This window comes from Psittacula echo (genome assembly GCF_963264785.1).
Source record: "Psittacula echo genome assembly, chromosome: 8".
Taxonomy (NCBI): Eukaryota; Metazoa; Chordata; class Aves; order Psittaciformes; family Psittacidae; genus Psittacula; species Psittacula echo.
The window spans coordinates 8,341,695-8,362,603 of NC_137744.1; the positions used below are offsets into that span (position 1 = coordinate 8,341,695).

At 46.0% G+C, this 20,909-nt stretch overlaps 1 protein-coding gene across 1 annotated transcript; it reads left to right on the forward strand.

Annotated features, from left to right (window-relative positions):
- Window positions 1-9,906: 9,906 nt before the first annotated feature.
- NEXMIF (neurite extension and migration factor) lies at window positions 9,907-20,293 on the forward strand (the record flags this gene model as incomplete). The annotated part of the gene is made up of 3 exons (XM_080624978.1): window positions 9,907-10,024; window positions 15,030-19,338; window positions 20,104-20,293. The coding sequence occupies exons 1-3, from the start codon at window positions 9,949-9,951 to the stop codon at window positions 20,291-20,293; spliced, it is 4,575 nt and encodes a 1,524-aa protein (XP_080481104.1). The 5' UTR covers window positions 9,907-9,948.
- Window positions 20,294-20,909: the final 616 nt, after the last annotated feature.

Genomic DNA, 20,909 nt, shown 5'->3' on the forward strand with positions numbered 1-20,909 from the left:
GTACAAGCTAAAATTGATGGTTGAGAGAAGAAGCCCCTCTTAAAGTTGTCCAAAAGTGTCTGTTTTCTCTCCCAAGTGAACTATGCGTTTTCTTTGGTATCTCTTACAAGCAGGATTGACAACCTGTTTTAGCTTCTCCTTGGCTCACCTGGTATTTGTTTCAGAGAATGAATTAATTTGCTTTACTAATTTGCACAACAGTCAATTTACCTCTAATTCCCAGTATTGGGTGATGTTTTGGGACCTCTCTGCCAGTTTTTGAACCCTGGGATTGGAAAGGCCTCCATCCTGGGCCACTGTGGTTGTCTCTTGTTTTGCTTTTTGGTATACTGCTGATGGTGGTGGTTTGTGTTCTTATGATTTGTTAGTAAGCTTTGGTAATGAGCTGTTCGCTCTCTTTATGGCCTTGCCAGCCTTCCATTACAATTAATTGATTTGATCTTAGATACTCCTGAAAATCTTTGTATGTATCTGGTGCTCAGAGGCAGCATAGGGCAGATGTGCGCTATTCCCAAGTATTGGGTATATCTGAGTTCCTGTCTACTGAAGTCAGCTCTTCTAGGACATAATTAAACCTGCTGATTTATTACCCTCAGGGAGCTATATAGAGTGTTTCAAGTCCTAAGATATGTGCCTGTGCTGTGGAGAAGTGAGATCAGGGCTCTTCCTCTTTCATATATATTCAAGTCTTGCTCTTCCAACAAATATCCACCTTTTCTCCGTTCTTTACAGTTTTGATGTATCAAGAGCTAAGGTTAGGAAATCCCTAAAATCCTCTCTTGCCTTCCCTCATCCCATCCCAGACAAAGATAACCTGCTTCTCTAAGTACAGTAGAAATCCTAACAAGCTGTAAAAAGAAGGAGCTAACCCTGGCTAGATAGCTGCTGCTGTTAATTTTCTTCTAAGGTGACCTTTGCTCAGGGGGGACCGGGAGTCCTCATCCAGCAGCCTGTCTGCTAAGACAGAAAGGATGTATTTAGTTCATAAAATTACAAGCCTGTCCTGGGGATCAAGTGGCAGTTGTACCTGTCACAGTTTTCATCACTGATTTTTTTAATAGGCTTGTACCAGCGGCTTAATACTAGGTCTGTCATCAGTGGTAAAAGTGTTTTTCTTCGGATAAGGCTATTCTTTTTAGTAATTGTAGAGATGTTTTACTTTAGGCCATCACAGCTAAACCAAAGTTTGTATTCTTTTTTGTTTTCAGAGATGAAAATCTACCCCTCAGCTTGCCAGTGCTTTTCAGAACTACACAGTGGTGATGCTAGTTATTGCTTCATTTCCTTCTGACCATAAAGAAACCCAGCGACTCTTCTTCATAGCCCTCCCTTGCTCTTGGTACCCAGGAATCCTCTTCATGCTTCTTGACCCTAAAATCGGGTGTACTCACTGAAACCCTCACAAGTTTACCTGGCCTCCTGCATTTCCTCACTCTTGTTATTCCCAGGGAAATAGTTCTCTGGTCCCACAGTGTGAAAAGGGATGTTTGTTTTATCCCACATCTAGTGAAAAGGGATATCTGTTTCTTCCTTACTTGAGTCACCAACTTTCTAAGAGGTTCTCCACTGGCATGCCTGAGGATGTGGTGTTGAGTTGTGCTCTTCCAGCGCTGGTGTCCTTTGATTTTGGACTTGGACCATCTATTTTCCCCACATTTTCTCAGTCTCTCTGTTCTCCCCATTACTACTTGAACTTCTATGTCCCTGTGAGGTTCCCCCTCTCCCCAGTTACTGCCCTATCCCTTGCACACACATAGTGCAGTGATTCTTCACTCCCTTTCTCTGTATTTTGGTACTCTGTCATCTTTTGGGTTTAGCTCTCCTTTCCTTAATACAGTACAGTCTTTTGCTGAAATACACCATATTTCAGACATTCCCTCATGTATTTCAGCTTCTCGAGGATTTTAATTGCTGCCTTTTTCCCTTTATGATATACTGCTGTTCTTGATGTGTGAGAATACATTTACAGAGAAAGCTCCTTCTGTATTTTACCTGTGCTTTGTCAGGAAGGCTATAATTTTGTTCACTTCCTTCCTTTTCCCTTCAAGTTGTTTGTGACATGTCTGAAACACTTGCACCTTATGTCCTTCCAGAGTAAGGTCGGAAACTGTCATTTATTTCAGAGTTGGCTCTAAAACAGGCTGCTCTTCATATCCTATCTCGGGGTCTGCTGGAGTTAGGGCTTGGGCTCTGTGATAATTGTTGCATCTGCTTTCAGCTGAGGAAAAAGTGGAGGCTTGCTATGAATATTAACAAGCCATCCATCCTTTACACCTTCTGGGAACACACTACTTCTTAAAATTGTTTCTTCTTTTCATGGTTTTTGTGTTCTCCATTTTCTCTACAAGCTCTTTTAGTATCAATTTCATTTTTTTTTATCCCTCACATTTATTCCTGAATTGAGGCTTTTATCTGTATTTATCATTGAATCACAGAATGGTTTGGAACTAGATGATCTTAAGGTCCTTTCCAACCCCCTGCCACGGGAAGAGACACCTTCCATTAGACCAAGTTGCTTCAAGCCCCCTCCAACCTGGCCTTGAACACTGCCAGGGATGAGAAGTGTCAGTTTGAACCCATTACCTATCACTACAGGCCCTGATGAAGAGTCCTAGGTTGCTGAACCTATTCTCAGCTAATGCTGACTCTGTCAAACCTTACCTTCTTTAGGGTGTAGATGTCTCACTGCTGGGATTGACCCACAGAGGCCTTCTTTGTTTTCTATTTCTCCTTCACTTGACCTTTTCTCCCATCATTGATATAAAAACCCCAGGGAAGTGCTGGGAGATACGATTTACTCCTGAGTTTTTCCTGGGAAAATAACTTTGGAACCAGAACCCTTAAGTCCAACATCCCTTTTATGGACTGCAGAAGGACTTAATGATGGGCAGAGCGGGAGGATGGTTTTGTAGTGTACTTTTCCTTACAGACTTCACCTTTCCAACCCTGTTGGTTCTGGAAACTTCATGTACTCTTTATATCTTGTCACGGTGCGGGGCAAAATTCGGAGACCCTTGGCCTAAATAAACATGTAAATCCTTGGAAAAACAGGTTTACTTAGAGCCATACTTTTAGGCTTCATAGTAAAATACATCCCCATCTGCTGGCAAGTGAAAATTTTGTCACTTCACCCACCAGTTATCAAATTATAGTGAAAAAAACAAGGATCAAATGGAATCCCTGGAATAAATTTGGGAATTTCAGAAGCTGGTAGGAAAATAGCATCCTTCAGGTCAGGGAGAGAGCTGCAGCAGCTCCTGGGGTGTGGTGGGATCGTTGCCCCACCACCCGTTTTCCATGGGAAGGTCTCTCTCCTGTGTCCTGCCCAGGTTTTGTCAGGAGTGAAAGGAAAACCAACCCAAGGGCAGGGGGGAGGAATAGATAAAGGAAAAGAAGACAACAGAAAACCACTTGGCTATTTCCCTCTGCAGAGGTCTCGCTGCCTGCTTGAGCTCAGGAGGAGGCGCGTGATGGGGTGGCCTCGCTTTAGAGAGGAGCTGTGCGCTCAGCGATGCAGCCTGGAGGGGCAGGAAATGTGGTTCTTCGGGAGAGCTTGTTTCTGTTTACAGCTGATCCCTGGCAGATGCCCCTGAACTCTTGCTTTGTGCTTCTGCATGAGGGTTAATGAAGTCCTGCAAGAGCAGGAGACGGCGTTGTTAGGAAGAGCACAGCATGTTCAGCATTCATTCGTGCCACGGGTAGAACTGAATTCTCTTCTACTATTACTCCACTGAATGTAAAAAATCTCGGAGACATTTACATGGTATTTCTTTTTAAGTATATAATGTTTTCATTCAAAAGTATCATAATTCTTAAAAGACCTGTCAGAGGCTCTGACATGTAATTAATTTCTCTAAAGCTCTTTTTTTGAAAGCTACAACTGCATATATGGAACACCTGCGCTTATTCACAACTCTGCAGGAGAAAAAGCCACGTCTTCTCCTTCGCTTTCTTCCCCCACTTCTCCATAAAAAGATTTTCCTTCACTTTCGCTACTCCCTCTCCATCTACCCTCATGATCTACAACAAATAAAAAGCACTCAGTATATAAAAGCTGTGTGTAAATAGGAACTGGCACGTTGGGTTTTTGTCTGGGTGCTGGTGACCTTTTGTTTATTCAGCTTTAAGCCGAAACACTCTTGCAACTTTAATTATGGAAGAGCTATTGCTAACTCCTAATCTAGTCCATCTAATATAATTCCCATATGTGTAGGTGGGCTTTCAGTCAGTCGAGTAGGCTGTTTATTTTTACCTGGTAGATTATTTTTTTCTCCTCTGCTTGGGAGGAGAGTATTAAGCTTTAACAGTATAATGCTGGTGCCCAGGAAATACAAACAAGGAGATGTTCACCTAGCTGTGGAGATACATACATACATATATATATATATACACACATGTGGCCAAGCACTGATTAGGTGGTGGTCATGGCTAGCTGGCTTTGCTTTATCCCCTGTAAGTACTTCCAGGGTGTCACTGCAATCATCACTGCTTCTGCTGGAAAACGCTATCAGCCAAATCACTGCTGCTTCCCAAGGAAGAGTCTGTGGAGAGTTCTCCTGGGGGGAAGAAATCTGTCCAGCAGGTTCCTTGGCACAATCTATCCTTAAGCCGGCATCTGGGGCACCAGGGCTTTCCAGCTGGAGATGCTGAGGAGCACGTGCTCTTCCCATGGCACCTCTGACTGCAGCAAGGTGACGGACCCTTGCCTATACTCTTTGTAAACCCCCATTCAGGACAGCTGCATGCCATACTGGGGGGAAATGGACATTTTCTAGCTGAGAGAGAAGTAAAGCAATTTGTTGGTTTCTTTGTAGAGGACAGGCATTGAGCAGATGCATTTTCACCTCGTGGTTGCAGAAATCTGCCTTTGTAAAATTAGTGTTAATAGGAACATGCTTAAATCCAAGGTGTGCAAAAAAGTGCCAGTTTTAAGTGACTGTAAGGTCCATCATTTATGTGACTGGAAATGAATGTGGGAATATGTCCAGATGTTTTGGCTTTGTAATTCAGGCATTTCCTCCTCCATTCTATAGGTAAACAAGCAGCATTCCTTGATTTCCTTTCCAATAGGGAGCATTGCTCGTGTTGCTGTTGCTCTTCATACCCTGTTGAATTTACAGAAAAAGAAATAATCTGGTTTTACTCCAAAGAACATCATCAGAAGGGATGTTTTACCAGGATATTGCTGTATTGCTGAGCAGAGGGAGCTAGTGGGGCCTCAGCTGGGACACTGGCTTTTGTTCTCTGACCACGTATGCCTCCACTCCAGCAGCAGCAATGCCTGTAAAACGTCTTGAGTATCATGATGAGTATTATGAGAATCAATCTTGAGTGCTTTGTGTTAATTTGCCATCTGGGCTGAAGGGAACCTGCTTGCAAGGCAACAGGAAGGTCCATTTTGGGTGCTGCATTTGTATTCTTCCAGATTTGTCACAAACAGCATTTGTACAACCCCATTAGCACAAGCAGTGGGAAAATTGACAGAAACCATGAGGAATGGAGGATTTTCTCAGCTGTGATGCTGAGGGTTTTTCTGAGGCACTTGCAGTCTTTTACCTGACTGGAGTCATAGGGCTGAAAGGGATTTCTCTAGGTCACCAAGTCCTGGGTATTGCTGCCATGGGCAACTGCATCCCATTCTTTTGTCCATTAATTTGTCTATCCCGTGCTTCCATCTAGTTGAATTATTGTTTACCTCCACTCCTTGCTTTCTGCGATTTCTTCCCTTTGATCTCCTTTCTTAGGCACTATATTCCTCTGTCGTACCAGCTGTGATCTTAGCAGACCAATGCCCTAAAGTACGTGGTGCAGTCAACAAAAGCCCTTCTGAATTCTTCCCTGTGACTGAACCACCCATGACCGTCCTTGCAGCACAGCCTGCCAAGGTGTGCTCCTGCCCTCCTCCTCCAGAGAGCTGGAGTTCATCTGACTCTGTGGCTTTGACCATCATCTTCCGCACGCCATCCTCTTGCTCCATCCACTCCAGCTCCAGTCAAGCTCATAAACTTCAAGCTGGGGACTGATTTTCCTCCTGTCAGTTCTTCATAATAGCGTGACCTCCATCATGTACCTCTTCCGTGGCTTGATGCCGTCTGAAACCCAAATTCTTTCCCTTTTATATTTCTGTCTGCAGATGGCTCTGTGTTCTGTGCCTTCCTGCTACCTGGTATATTCTCTGCCCATTGCCTTTATATCCCAGACCTCTCTTGGTTTAGTTTTTCTTCCCAGGGACCCAGCTGTTCTCCTCCTCTTTGTTAATCCCAGCCTTCTGTTTCTTCTTGTTCTGCATCACATCAAGCCTCTTTGTCAGCTTTTCTTTCGCAGTCGCTGGTGTTTCTCCTTGTCCCTCTTGGGATGCGACCTTTCATGGTCACACTGCTCCCAAAAGGTCCCCTTGTTCAGCAGGTCTCAGCAAACGACACATTGTCTGTGCCATTCGCACTCATCTCTCTCTGTCTGTAAGGATCCCCTGTCTGAACTCTTCTCAGTTCTCTCCAGGTCATTTCTAGAGCTCAGCACTGCTGTCAGAGTTGCTGCAGTCGACTGTTGTCCACAGGCACGTCCCCTTTGTTCTTGCATTTCATTGTCTTCATTGTTTTTTCCAACCTTTGGATCGCATCCACTGGAAAAGTCCCTTCTGCACTTCCCTCCTCTTCATGCACACACATCCCGAAAAATAATAGTAGAGGATTAAAAGTCCCACAGGTTTCCCCGCCTACAAACTCTCTTCTTCTGCCTCCTTGGCTGCCCACCGCTCACCTTCTCAGTCCGTTGCCCAAAACGAGCCCTGCTCTCTCCTTGAAGGTTGGCCATTGAGTATCTGTCAGAAGTAAGGACAGGCAGAAGCCTCCCTCATGTGTGTTTGCAAACTGGGGTCAAACCACTGACTCCACAAACTGAAGGAGCCAGAAGCAGGCAGGCAGAGAGACACGTAAGACCCTGCTCCTTCCTCCTCCGGTGGGAATCCCAGCAGCAATAGGGTGATGCCTTCTTTAAAATGCTTGGGATCGTTCTTGGTGAACTTGCCAGTGGTTTATGTCCATGTTGTTGTTTTCTCCCTGGAGATGTTCTGTGTGCTGGAAGTGACAAATTTACGTTATTGGAGAATTACTGTTTCAGGTCTATGTTTTATTCATTGCAAACCATTACTTTGATATGGCTGTGATCATGTTACCGGTTGAAAACAGGCCACCTGTGGCATTTTACACCAAATGGCTATAAACCAGTACATCCAGGCAACAATCAGGTCAGCAAAGCCATGCAGATATGGTGCTTGTGCTTCTGAGCTTAAATCTGTGGGTCTCAGCTTATCATATTGATAAAACAAAGACTTGACTTGTGAGAAGAACCTTTCTACAGCAACACTGGGTCAGCTCTTACCCTTCAACCTGGTTCCTGTGGGTTAAACACTGAACAGTGAGGGAAAGTTCAGTGGTATCCTGATTGGGTTTATGTACTTGGATAACTTGAAATGTTGCCGTGATTCTCCGGTGAATATGAATATTACTGATAATTTAAATGATGGTCATACTCCAAGTCCTTTCTAGGACTGTTTCTTGTGAGAAAACTTGGCCTGTCCTTTGGAGGACAGCAGGTTCAAGCCAAACAAAAGCAGGTTTCACACAACACAGAAGCTGCCACATGCATTACCACAAGGTGCTGTGGAGGCCAGCAGTGTCAACTGGGTTGAAAATAATTGGGGAAATTAATAGAATAAACTGTGGATGGAGTCTCTGAATGCTGAAGCTCTTCAGCTGCAGCCACAAGCAGGGCATGATGGCAGGGCCTCTACCCTTTTACTTTGCATCTGTGGGTGACTGTGCCCCTATCAGAGCATCACCTCTGCACTTCAGAAAGATGGTGGAGATCAGAGTATACAAAAAGGTCGATTGTGACCTGTATGTTGAAGATGAGAGTTCATTCACCTGCACGGGGTGCAATGAAGTGACCAACATGCTCAGATCTGTAAATGTGAGTAGCCAAATGTGCCATCCTCCAACCCTACCTGCCCATGGGTAATTGAAATGGAAGGTTTTGCATGTGTGTCTCTCCCATCTGGCAAACCACAAGGGTGTGCAGACACATCTACCAGGGCACAATCTAATGAAGCTCCTTACTCAGCTCTGCTTTTCCTTCTCTTGGAGCACCAAACAGCCCCCTCCCCAGAGGTCATGCTGGACCATGCATGGGGCCATTGGTAGTTCTCTGGTTTCCTGCAAAGCCTCTGCTTCTCCTGAGGCTTAAGTTATTCTATTAATGTATTCATTAATATACATTTTAAAACCTTCATTTATTAATATTTATATATTAATTAAGATATGTTTAATAGGCAGAAGATGTTATCAAGGAGGCATGAAGTTGTAGGCTCACTGGAAAACGCAGAGCAGCTTTTGCACTTCGAAGTTAATCTTCTTCAGGTTGCACGGAGATGAACTCCCAGTGATGCCTGATCTGTGCTTTGGCATTTGAAGTCGCTCCTGTTACCCATCAGTGATGCTTCATCTGGAGCTTCTCTTGGTGGCTGTGGGAGCGTGGGGTGATGGGGAGCGTGCGGGTGCTGGCAGGAGAGAGGGGTCTTACTGCAGTGAATCAACTGGCATGCCGAGAGCTTTGAAATGCGGATTTGCATCAAATAAAGCTCTCAGGGTTAGTTAAATATTCCTCTAAATATGCAGAGGAATTGAGTTACTGATGCTTGTTATTCTTATCTTACTCTTGGTGTCACAACATCTTTAAGTTCAGTGAAGGTTTCAGTTGCTAAGACGGTTGTAAAGATTTCACGTTAATTAAGAGGACTCCACTGCAAATCTGAATATGAATGAAGTTTGGCTGCTGCACCCAGGGCAGTGAATGCTGTGGGAAGATCAGACAGTGACAAATGTTGATTAACAATAAAAACACACACACACACCAACCCCTAAAACAATGCTCCAATCTGGAACCTCTTCTGTGAGAGAGAAAAAGTGAAGTTCGGGTTGCCAGAAGGAAAAAAAGTAGTTTCTGACTTGAATTTACAGTCAAAGAGGTGAAATGCGTCAGGAGCACTGATGAGGGTTATCTTGTGCCACCCACACGTGGACTCAGCCATAGCATGGTCTCGCTGTCCTTAGGCAGGTGATCTGTTTAATGTGGGGGGATCTTCAGTGGAGGAAGAGAGAAAATCTGGGCTTGATTCTGCTCTTGGCTTTGTGTTGCTTTGGAGAAGGATCATAAAGTCCAGGCAGCCTCAGCTGGTGGTGGCAGAACCGAGATGAAACTAATGATGGTGCGGGCAGTGGTAGGTGTTAGGGGAATGGGGCTTCCAAGGAAGGAGCTCTTGTGCTGCAGTGTTTTAAGTGAAGAATGAGACCAGAAATGCTTTTTTTTTCCCTAAAAAACCCTGCTTTTATGGGGGTGTTTTCATACCTGCCAGTGCTGGGAAGAGTGGACCAGTAACTGGTAGCTAGGGCATGCAGTTGGCACTTGGGATGTTTGCATTTCTCTTGCAACTCCGATGCAGAGTTGCTGTTGCCTGAACTAGGGTGAGTCCTCTCCTCTTTATTTCTCCGCTCACCCATCTGGAGATAACACCACTTGCCTTTGCCTTTGCAAAGCAGTTTGGAGAGATGCAAAGGGTACTGCAGAGGTGCAGAGCACCGCTCCACCTTCCAAAGAAGGACTTTAGGGAAGGAAATGGTGATGTATAACATTTTAGCCTCATCAAAATACATCGCATTTGGCTTTTGGAGTGGAAAAGTGAAAGTACAACAGCCTAAATAAATCGTATTTGTCCTCTTAAGCAGGGCAGGGGCAGCATGGGAGGCTGTGGGGGGGTTTATTGTTGTTATTTTTTATTCACACTTCCTTGAGCTGATTCTGGGAATTGTCCTGACTGCCATTATGTTTGTGGCAATGTGCAGGTTGGCCAGATGCAGCGGGGCATGGAGTGAACAGAAAGAGGTTAAATTGATGGATGACCAACAAGAGCAGGATTGTGCCTCAGAAGACCAAGAAACTATCCTGATTAATGGGGTGAAAGAAAATGGTAAGGATCTTAATTACAGTACATGAGGGAGCAGTGACAACTTGCAGCCAACTTATTTCCCTAATTCCTTCCATGTATTTAATTTTAGCAGTGGGCAGGTATCTCTGCAGCGTGGAGCAGTTCAGTAGATGGGTATTTTCTGCACAGATGTCACTGCAGCTATGAATCTCCACCTTTTTAGGTCTTAACAAGTACTGCTTTTGCCCATACATATGCATGGTGGGAAATATTCATGTGCACATGCAGTTTGAATTACAGATTTTAGTTTGGTTTCTTAGGGGAAAAAAGTCATACAAAACTATGCAGCCCCTCTGCCTGTTGGGATTTCTTTCCTCTCTTCACAATTACTTCTGAACCCACTAGCTAATCTTAGCAAAATTTGGCTGAAGGATACTTAGTCCCTACAAACTGGTTTAAAATTAGCTTGGGTAGAAGAAACAGACACAGATTAAGCACCCATGGAAAGGGAAGGCTGCAATTGTGACTCTTCCAGCAGCCAGCCCAAAATGCCTAACGTTGCTGTATCTATTTAATTGATTCCATATTTGCTTTCGAAAGCAATAACTAATTGGGAGTAACAGTGCTCTGCTGCCTGAAAACCTGATCAGAATAAATATGCCTCTGAGCAGTTTCTCAAGTCATTTGGACTGTAGTCACTAGCCACAGTAAGTGCAGGGGCAGTCCAGCACTGAGGCAGAGCTTGACATTCCCATTCTTCATGATGTTTTTATTTTTAATTTCATGGCTTTTTACATTTTCTATTGGCCTATAAATTGAGAGAGAGAGAGGTTTATTCATGTATAAAAGTTTGACCTTACTAGTTATCAAGAACTTGGTTCTCTGACATAGAATCACAGAATAGTCAGGGTTGGAAAGGACCTTAAGATCATCCAGTTCCAACCCCCCTGCCATGGACAGGGACACCTCACACTAAACCATGCCACCCAAGGCTCTGTCCAACCTGGCCTTGAACACTGCCCAGGATGGAGCATTCACAACTTCCTTGGGCAACCCATTCCAGTGCCTCACCACCCTCACAGTAAAGAATTTCTTCCTTACATCCAATCTAAACTTCCCCTGTTTCAGTTTGAACCCGTTACCCCTTGTCCTGTCACTACAGTCCCTGATGAAGAGTCCCTCCCCAGCACCCTTGTAGGCCCCCTTCAGATACTGGAAGGCTGCTCTGAGGTCTCCACGCAGCCTTCTCTTCTCCAGGCTGAACAGCCCCAACTTTCTCAGCCTATCTTCATACAGGAGGTGCTCCAGTCCCCTGATCATCCTCGTGGCCTCCTCTGGACTTGTTCCAACAGTTCCATGTCCTTTTTATGTTGAGGACACAAGCACTGAACATCTTGTATGTTCAAATCCTTCTGTCACCTCAAAAGAAGGTGCTTAGAGGCAAATGCTGCTGTTATTCATTACCAAAAACCTGGAGCAACTCCAGACATGAGGGTGCCCATGAGGACCCTGCTGGTGCCAGGTGAAATGTGTGCTTGCACTTGCCCTTGCGATGTGATACTGGAGGTAACTGCCCTTGTCAGCCCATCTCCTTCATGACTGAACATGGTAAAGCCACAGCTGATGACAGTGGCTGGAGCTGCAAGATTTTCTAGCTGTGGTCCCTTTGTCTAATCTAATAGGCAGTAAAGTCACTGTTTACCTCTTCAGTAAAGATGGGTGATTTCTAGAAACTGATACTGTGTCCATGAAATTCAATTAGAGAGGGCTTAAAAAGTGCTTTAATTAAATATAGTTTCAAGACTGGTTTGGGTTGAAGGGACCTCAAAGCTCATCCAGTTCCAACCCCCTGCCACGGGCAGGGACACCTTCCACTAGAGCAGGGTGCTCCAAGCCCCATCCAACCTGGCCTTGAACACTGCCAGGGATGGGGCAGCCACAGCTTCTCTGGGCACCCTGTGCCAGCGCCTCAGCACCCTCACAGGGAAGAGCTTCTGCCTAAGAGCTCATCTCAGTCTCCCCTCTAGCAGGTTAAACTTCCAGTTTGAACATGGTTGTGTAGGAGTTGCCCCTGAATCCAAAGCAGGGAGCCTCCAAGTAGCACTGATGCCACCGCCTCCCTGTTGATGGCCCTGGGGATGGGGTTGATGCTCTTTGCCTCCTCTCACCCTAACCATGAGTCTGGTCTCTCTTCAGAGCTGGCTGACAGCAGACAGCTCAGTGTTTTTCCACTCAGGCTGCCCAGGTGCTGTTGAGTTAAATTGGGAAAGGTGGTTTTGTTTCTCCAGTATTTTAACTGTAGCCCTGTGGAGTATTGTTTACTTCAGAGCATCACCTGAACACGCACCTGATCTTGGCATGATACAAGCCCTAGAAACCCAAGTTTTGGCATTTGTATTTCACAGGAGTTAAGTTCACTTACACAAGTATAAACCTAAAGAAACACCCAGAGACAGTTTATTTTGTATAATAGCGTCTCTGCGCATTGAATGCAGCATTTGAGGTTGAATTTCAGCTTTCTGCCTCCCCCTTCTTTGGGTCTTGCGGCATTCACAGACATTCTTCTTTTATCCTTAAATTTTCCATGCTTCCTGTCAGCTCCAGGCTGATTCTTATTTTATTTTACTTCTGAAGTGGAACTGCACTGGTTAATTTGTTTTGGTGCTTAAGGAAAAAGACACCACCTCTGCATTTCTGATCTAAAAACTGGTGGGAGGGACTGAAAACTCAGATCTTTTATTTATGTAATTTTTTAACCCTTTTTTTTTTGAGAGAAACAGCACAGATTTCAAGCAGGTCAGTCTGGTCTTTTCCAAGCCATTCATGTTGAAGACATGCACTGCACTGCACTTCTGGTTTGATTTGCATAGTGGTTGGAAAGTTGTTTGAAGTCCGCCGAGCGCTGCATGGCTCCGACTGCAGCTCGCTTCTGCTGGCTTAAGACTGAACCAAATGGCTCTGTCCCTAAGGCTCCTGTAGCACAAAACTGCTGGAAGGGTTTGGGATGAGATTAGGGGGATTTTGACCTCCTCTAAGTTTTATGCTTGGCACAGCCAGGCAGCCCTCCGTCACATCATGCTCCTTTTCATGTTGCCCACTTGCAGGTTGGAGCCCTGACCAGCACAGTGGGTATTTCATAGTGTTCGTGTTTCCCTTCCTGTCTGGGGTCCGTTGGCATAGGATCATAGACTGGTTTGGGTTGGAAGGGACCTAAAAGCTCATCCAGCTCCAACCCCCTGCCACGGGCAGGGACACCTTCCACTAGAGCAGGTTGCCCCAAGAGCCATCCAGCCTGGCCTTGAACACTGCCAGGGATGCAGTAAGAGGCTTGCTTTTCTATCAGCTTTGAATAAAAGCAACCATGTAGGTGCCAAATCCCTTTGGATATCCTGTTCCTTATGACAGCGGGTGCTCCAGCTGCCTTTTCAAGGGCTTGTTGCTCCTTGAAAAGCCTGTGTTGCTTCTGCTTTTGCCTCCCCCAGCCTTAAGTGGAGCCACCATAAAGGTAAGACATGAGCCGCTACAGGAGCATTGGGCTCAGCTCTGAGTTGGCAGAGCTTTCTGGCTGGTATCAATGCACACATTGGGGTGTATGTATATCTATATGTATTTTTATATATATATATATATATATAAAATACAGAGATATCAGAGCATGTTTTTGGATGAAAAGACACCATATTTAAATTTCAAGGGTCGTCTCATCCACTGAAGCAGAAGTCAGATAAAAGTATATCCATGACTTTATTCTGCCATAAAAGAGTGCGAAGAGGTAAAAATACAAAATCCTTAGGTTGAAAAAACCCCATCCTTACATTGTTAAAAAGGCATTTTTAGAGAGTAGGGAAGGATGGCAAAAACCACAATAACTCTAACAACAATTGCTTTAAACTCTGTGGTACTTTCTACTTTCCCTTGGTGTGGACAGTGACAAAAAGACTTTTAAAGCTTCTTAAAAATAGCCATAATTTTCTGCCTCTCAAGCAGGAACGCAGCTCAGGTACATTTCAGCTGCAGACACCACAGGGGGGATGCTTTGTTTCTTTAAGAATCTTATTTTTCCCTTAATTTTTTCCATGTTAATGGGAACATTTTTATTAGGCTTGTTTTGTTTTTTAATAACCTTGTCAGATTGGAAAGGCAGTATCCAGGTAACGGTATGTATATGAGGAGGAAAGAACGGATGGGTTTGGTTTGCTAAACATACTCTTGTACCTCTTCCAGCTGGCTGCAGGGGAGGAGTGTTTACCTCTCCCTTCCTTGCACATCACCATGTTAATTACATACAGAAGGGATCTTGTGGGAAGGGCGTGTGCACTTCCCAAAGGAGCAGTTGGGAAAAGTCATAGCATCCTAGAATGGTTTGGGTTGGGAGGGACATTAAAGCTCATCCAGTTCCAAGCCTCTGCTATGGGCAGGGACACCTTCCACTAGAGCAGGTTGCTTCAAGCCCTGCCAACCTGGCCTTGAGCACTGCCAGGGATGGGACAGCCACAGCTGCTCTGGGCACCCTGTGCCAGTAAAGACTAGTAAAGAACACCCTTATAGTAAAGAATTTCTTCCTTATATCTAACCTAAATCTCCCCTGTTTCAGTTTAAACCCATCACCCTTTGTCCTATCACTACAGACCCTGATGAAGAGTTCCTCTCCAGCATCTTTGTATGCCCCCTTCAGATACTGGAAGGCTGCTATGAGGTCTCCACATAGCCTCCTCTTGTCCAGGCTGAACAACCCCAATTTTCTCAGCCTGATTTTGTATGGGAGGTGCTCCAGCCCCTTGATCATCCTCACCTGGGCTTGCTCCAACAGCTCCATGTCCTTCTTATGTTGGAGACACCAGAACTGCACATAGTGCTCCAAGTGAGGTCTAAGGAGAGCAGAGTAGAGAGGCAGGATCACCTCCTTTGACCTGATCATGCTCTCTTTGATCACTACCAAACCCTAGGGAGAAAGGCAGCGGGGTGTTGAGCCCAAGCAGAGCTGCGAGGTTGTTAAATCCTCTCTCTTTCTCCTTCTTTCCTCCATCCCTTGTCCTTACCCTTCCAGAGTCACACGCCCTGGACGGCGATGAGAGGCCTTGCACCGCTGCCGACGCCACGGTCACGTTCCCAGCCTTGACGACAGCTCAGAAGGAAAACCACGCGTGCCACCGGGCACTGCCTCCCCTGACGTCCAAGAAGCCCTGCTTGCTGAGCCCCCCGTCGCCGCTGCGGCTCACGGATGTACCCGAGCACGCCTCGGATGACTCCTCTGCCCACGCCATCTCCCTCACGTCCTGCGTGACGAAGGGCATGAGCTCCTGGTCACTGCCGGGTGACTGCGAGAAGGCTCCTTTCACCATGATGGAGCCTGGAGGCATGTCAGCATTGACGGGTGACTGCTTGATGCAGCCGAGCCGGACCTGTCTGGGCTGCTTTATTGAATCAAAGGACGGCATTGATGCAGAGCCGGGAATAAGCTTGAAAGTGGGGGATATAAATAGGGATTATGACACCTGTTCAGTCTCTGATATAGGGATTCACTGCATGAGCACAGGAGAAACCATGAGATATGGGGATCAACTGCTTTCAGACCAGCTTTTAAGCTTCCCTATGCATAAATCGAGGGCAGCGGACAAAAGAGATGCAGAAAAATCTGACAGTGATTCAGAGGACCCCACTCAGAAAAATTATTACGAGGGATTACTATTAGACAAATGCAATGGTGAGGAACCTTTACTAACAAATCCCAACCAGGAATGGGGCTATTTTGAATCTTTCATTAGTGAAAGTAAAATTGAGCTGCTTGACCTCTGCTCCAAAAATGAGCTTTCTGTAAATCTGTTTTCTGAGGAAGACGTGGATAATTACATGTTCGATGATGACGATTCCACCTTGGGAAGCGATGTCTGCTCCCTAAAGATTAGATATGAATCTTTCCAGGACAACGTGCGGGAGAAGACCACCACCCTCCAGGAGGACGCCCAGTTCAACTTCTTCCCCAGCGTGTTTGGGAACTGCACCAAAAGGGACAGCAGGAGCACCCTGAAAAGGGGGCCCAGTGGTGCCACCGACCCTTCTCAATTCAAATCTGAAGAAGGCATCATCTGGGGGGAGGAGGAGGAGGATGGTGAGGAAGAGGACGGCGAGGAGGAGGAGAAAGCTGCCTTAAATAAATCTTGCAACAGCACGGAGATGGTGCAGTACGTGGGCTCCAAGAGGAGCCACTTCTTGGACTCGGTGAATTCCACGGAAGACTCCGGGGAGTTCAGTGATGACAGTACTTGCACAGAGTCCTCCTACGATGTGCTGCGGGATATCAAGGACTGCAGCCGGTACTTGTCCCGGGACCACTCTGGCTCCTTCATTCAGCAGAACTATGGGTTGCGGGCGAAGAGGAAAGTGCGATACAGCGACGACTACCTGTACGATGTGGACTCCATCGAGAATGAGAAGATCCTGGATAAGAAGGAGTGGCTCCCAGATGGGCCCAAGGAAGAGGATGATGATGAGTGGTGCCCCAAGAAACGGCGAAAAGTCTCTCGCAAGGAGCCCCCCGTTATCATCAAGTACATCATCATTAACAGGTTTAAAGGGGAGAAGCATATGCTGGTGAAGCTCAGCAAAGTGGATGCCAATGAGACAACTGTTACCCTAAACGAGGAGCTGCTCAGCAAATACAAGAAGCTGGCCCCACTGAAGGGCTTCTGGCAAGAGAGGCAGCAGAGCCGGCTGGATTTGCTCAGATCGTCTCTCTACCACAAGCAGAATTTCTATCTTAACGGCTCAGATGCTTCATTCCTCCCTCACCCACGGAAGCGAAAATGCAAGCTAGCAAACAGGCACCGGATTCAAAGAATTAAAGCCATCGAGCAGTCAGTGAACAAGCTGGGCTCTTGCTCCTCTGATCACAAGCAGCCTTGCAGCAGTAAAGAGGATGCAGGCCTGAAAGGGCTGCCAACGTTGGCCATCGCTACCCCCAGCTGTGCCAATGGATTGCACATACATGACATCCCGGGCATCACTGCCGTGAAATGCAAATCCCAGGAACGGGAGCACAAGGGGACGGAGAGGAAAGTGCTCCGCAGAATCAAATTCAAAAGTGAAGCCAGGTTGAAGTGCAAGAAGATCAAAGCTGCTACCAGCACGGTGGAGGGTTCCCCAGCACTGGAAAACCAGGACTCTGCAGCGCGTCTGAAGGACGAAAACATACCCTGTGCTTCAGACAGCTCCCATCTCCCGGAGTGCCACGAGGATAAGGTTGCTAAAAATTCTCCTTTCCTACCATCCACCTCCTCTTCAGACAAGCCTCTGCCATCTGCTAATATCACCACCAATGTACCCCTGATCCCCGGAGGGTATCTGCAGACGTTGTTAGATGCTTCTGATTTGTCGAGCAACACCGGTATCTCATACTTCACCCCGCATCCCTCCGAGCAGCAGCAGCAGCAGCACTCGCTCCCCAGCATCGTCCCAGCGGAAAAGCCCTTCCCGGCTCTGCAGCCGGCGCAGAGCTGTGTGCTCTCCCCGCCCTCCGAGTCGGAGCTGCAGCAGTCTCCTGGCCACTTGGAGATGGAGCAGAGCAGCTTCGGTAGCATGTGGCCGGCCAGCAAAGCTGCTGGCAGCAACCACCAGGACTTCCCCGGAGACATGCAGGAGGCGGCCGGGCTGCCGAGCGAGTTTGGCAGCGGCGGCAGTGCCACGGGTGCTGACGGCCTCCCTGCCTCTGGATACACTCAAGTCACTCTGAACAACGGCAAACTGCTTTACCAAAAAAATTACATGCCGGATAACCAACAAGTGCAGTCTGATGATTCCTATCAGTCATGTCATTTTAATAATGGAGAGGGGCGCTTTCATTTCCAGCGAGGTACACTAAGTACAGATGATGGCAGGCTCATTAGTTTTGATTCAGTGGGTTCATTGTCAGTTAGTTCTAGCAATTACAGTTCTTTAAGTTTAAAGTCTTGCGAAAAGGACGGCGAGGATGATATTAATGATGATTTCTTGGCCCACTGCAGTCCCAAGCTAGTGATCCAGCAAAGCATAGATGAAATCAGCCCGTTGAAGGAGTCCACGGACCTTTTAGACATCTCCAACTTCACGCCTGATAGGTTCCGCCAGTCGTCGCTTTCGGAGATGTCCCCTCCGGACACCCCCAACCTGTCCCCGCAGATAGCTGGCTCCGACACCAAGCCTCTGAGCACCCTGAAGGGCTTTCAAGAGAACCCCCAGGCTGCCCTCAACAGCTCCGAGAAGGTCAAGTGGAACTGTGGGGTCCTGCAGAGCGAGGATCAGGCAGATAATGGGTTTGCTTTAAATAATCACCAGTTCCAGTTCCATATGTTCAACGATGAAGATTCTGTCAGCCTTCTCGAAAAGAGTCCATGCTTGTCAACATTTAATGAGCCATCTGGTCAAATTAGCACCAATAGCAAAGTGTCAAAATCGAAGAGGAAAAGTTCATCCAGCAAGAATGTGGGTACAAACCAAAGCTCTTCCCCGAAAGCCACCCGGAAAAAATCGCCCAAAACCAACAAAGGAACCGATAAACCGCCAGGGAAAAACTCCAGGCAAGCTCCCAAATCCACCAGGAAAGGGAAAAATGCAGTGGGAGTCAATGGTGAGAAGGCTCCGGCTGTTGGCAGCAGGGTGGTCAACCAGCTGAGCAACGTGGCCACTGCCACCAAGGGCCTTGCCGAGAGCTCTCAGCACTGCAGCCCAGCCGGGGTGAAACTGGGCAAGCACAATGGGCTCTCCGGAGAGTGGGCGCTGGGAAAAGAGGGGAGCACGGGCTGGTCAGAAGCCAGCTTGGGCAATGCCACCAGCCTCCTGGACGACGATCAGCGGGAGTTTGAGGAACCTTCCAACATCCTGTCCAACATCGCGTCGGGAATGGCGGATGTCCAGAGGTTCATGATGGCCTCCATCGAGCCCTTGTGGGGGCCTGTTAGCCACAACAGCGTTCCAGACATATTCCGGTCACCGGAATCCAACAGCCTGAAACTGAAAACTCTAAAGATTTTGGCAGGGACATCCCAAGAGTCAAAGAAGAAGGCGAATGGTGGCTCGCCACCCGCAGCCAAGAACCACAAGTCGAACAACAAGGGCTCAAGCAAAAACGGCAAAGCAGCAACCTGTGATCCCGGTCGTCCCAACTGCTCAACCGGGTTCACCACGGACATTCCCACTCCCTTTTTTGATAAAAACTATAGTAACCTGAGCACTTTAGGCAATAACGGACCTACCCATAAAAAACTCTACCGTCACAAATCCAGTTCGAAATCGCTGCGGGATGAGAACTGTAAAATCAAGCGGATGGACCGCGAACAGCCCCACAAGGACCCACCCGTGACAGCTGCTTTTGAGAAACTGAGGTAATGCTGCACCAAACTGGCTGGAATGCCCCTTAACCTCCTTCCCACCTGCTAGGCTGCTCCTCAGTTTTTCCTTCCTTGAAAGCAAAAGTTGCATGAAAAAACAAACACACAAAAAGACATTCCCCTTCTTTTATCGTTTTGGTTTTGGGGTTGGTTTTGGGGTTTCTTTTGGTTGGGTTGGTTTGGTTTTTCCTTTTGAAATGCATGAAAATACTTCTTACTTGCAAGCTACCTAAAGAATGACCAATTTTCTGGCTTGGCTGGGGGTGAAAACAAAACTAACAAGGCTACTCTTTCCTGCTGTTTGGCTTCTTCGGTTTTTAATTCCTTATTTATTGGGGGGAAAACGAAACAAACCACAATTTCACGCTGTTTTTAATGATTTTGGAAAGACTTTTTTTTTTTCTTTTTTGTTTTTCTTTTTTTTTTTTTTTTGGAACATTTTGTAAGAAAAGAAAATTAAAAACAAACCACAAAAAAAAAAAATAAAAAAAAAAAAAGAGAGGTTATGCATCCAAAAGCCAAGATCTCGAAACTTAAAAGGCTCTTTTCCTTTGCAAATGAGAACTCGCTCCTAATTGAGCTTCACGTGGCAATTTTTGAGTGCTTTCTGGCCCCCTCTGCTGTTTTATCTCCTAACCTGCATCATCTAAAGCTGCATCTTCTCCACCCGCCCGCCTTTAGCGCGTTCGCTCCGTCGTGGTGGTGACTCCAGACGAGCTAACTTGAGATGGCATCAAATGTTTGATTTTTTTCCTGCAGGGAATCAGACTCCATTCTTCTTAAAGCAGAAACAACACTTTTGGGTTTTCCTGTATTTGAAGAAGAGACTCCCTTTTCTAGAAAGACAGTCGATGTTTGTTTCCTTTTGGTTTCTTTTTGGGTTGGGTTTACTTTTTGGTTTCCCATCGGTTCCTTTTTGAAATCTGCCTTGTGGTACGTTGAAATGTAAGTGCTGAAATGAAGAGTTTGAAATTGTGGGAATTTTATTCTTTGAAAGCAAAACCTAATCTGGTATTCTCTGTGAAAGACTGTTTTAAAAGTCATACTGTTGTACAGTAGTTTATGCACTATTACCCACAACAACAAAACAATTGTGCCAAACTATGAACAAGTGACTGTATTGTATATATTTTTACTTCTCTATCAACATTGGGTTGTGAGTGTTTTCTGCAGCTATGCCTTTTGATTTTACTAGAAACATTCCAGTTGTTAAGTACTAACCACCCCCCTTTGAAAGCACCTGTAACTCACGAGGGAAACAATGTTGTTCACTTCTACAACTTACCAAAAGTTTTATGGACATGACTAAAAGTGTGCCAAATTTACTTACCTCATTTCATGGATTCACCCTGTGGTTTAAAGCTCATAAAGGGAAAAAAAAAAAAAAACAACAACAAAAAAAAAAAAAAAAAAAAAAAAAAAAACCACAAAAAAAAAAAGGAAAAAAAAAACCAAAAAAAAAAAAGGAAAAGAACGGGGGGGGAGGGGGAAGGAAAAAGGAACTTTGAAACCGATGCTGGGAAATGGTAACGTCCTCTCTTTGAAACCATGAGCAGAACAACTTC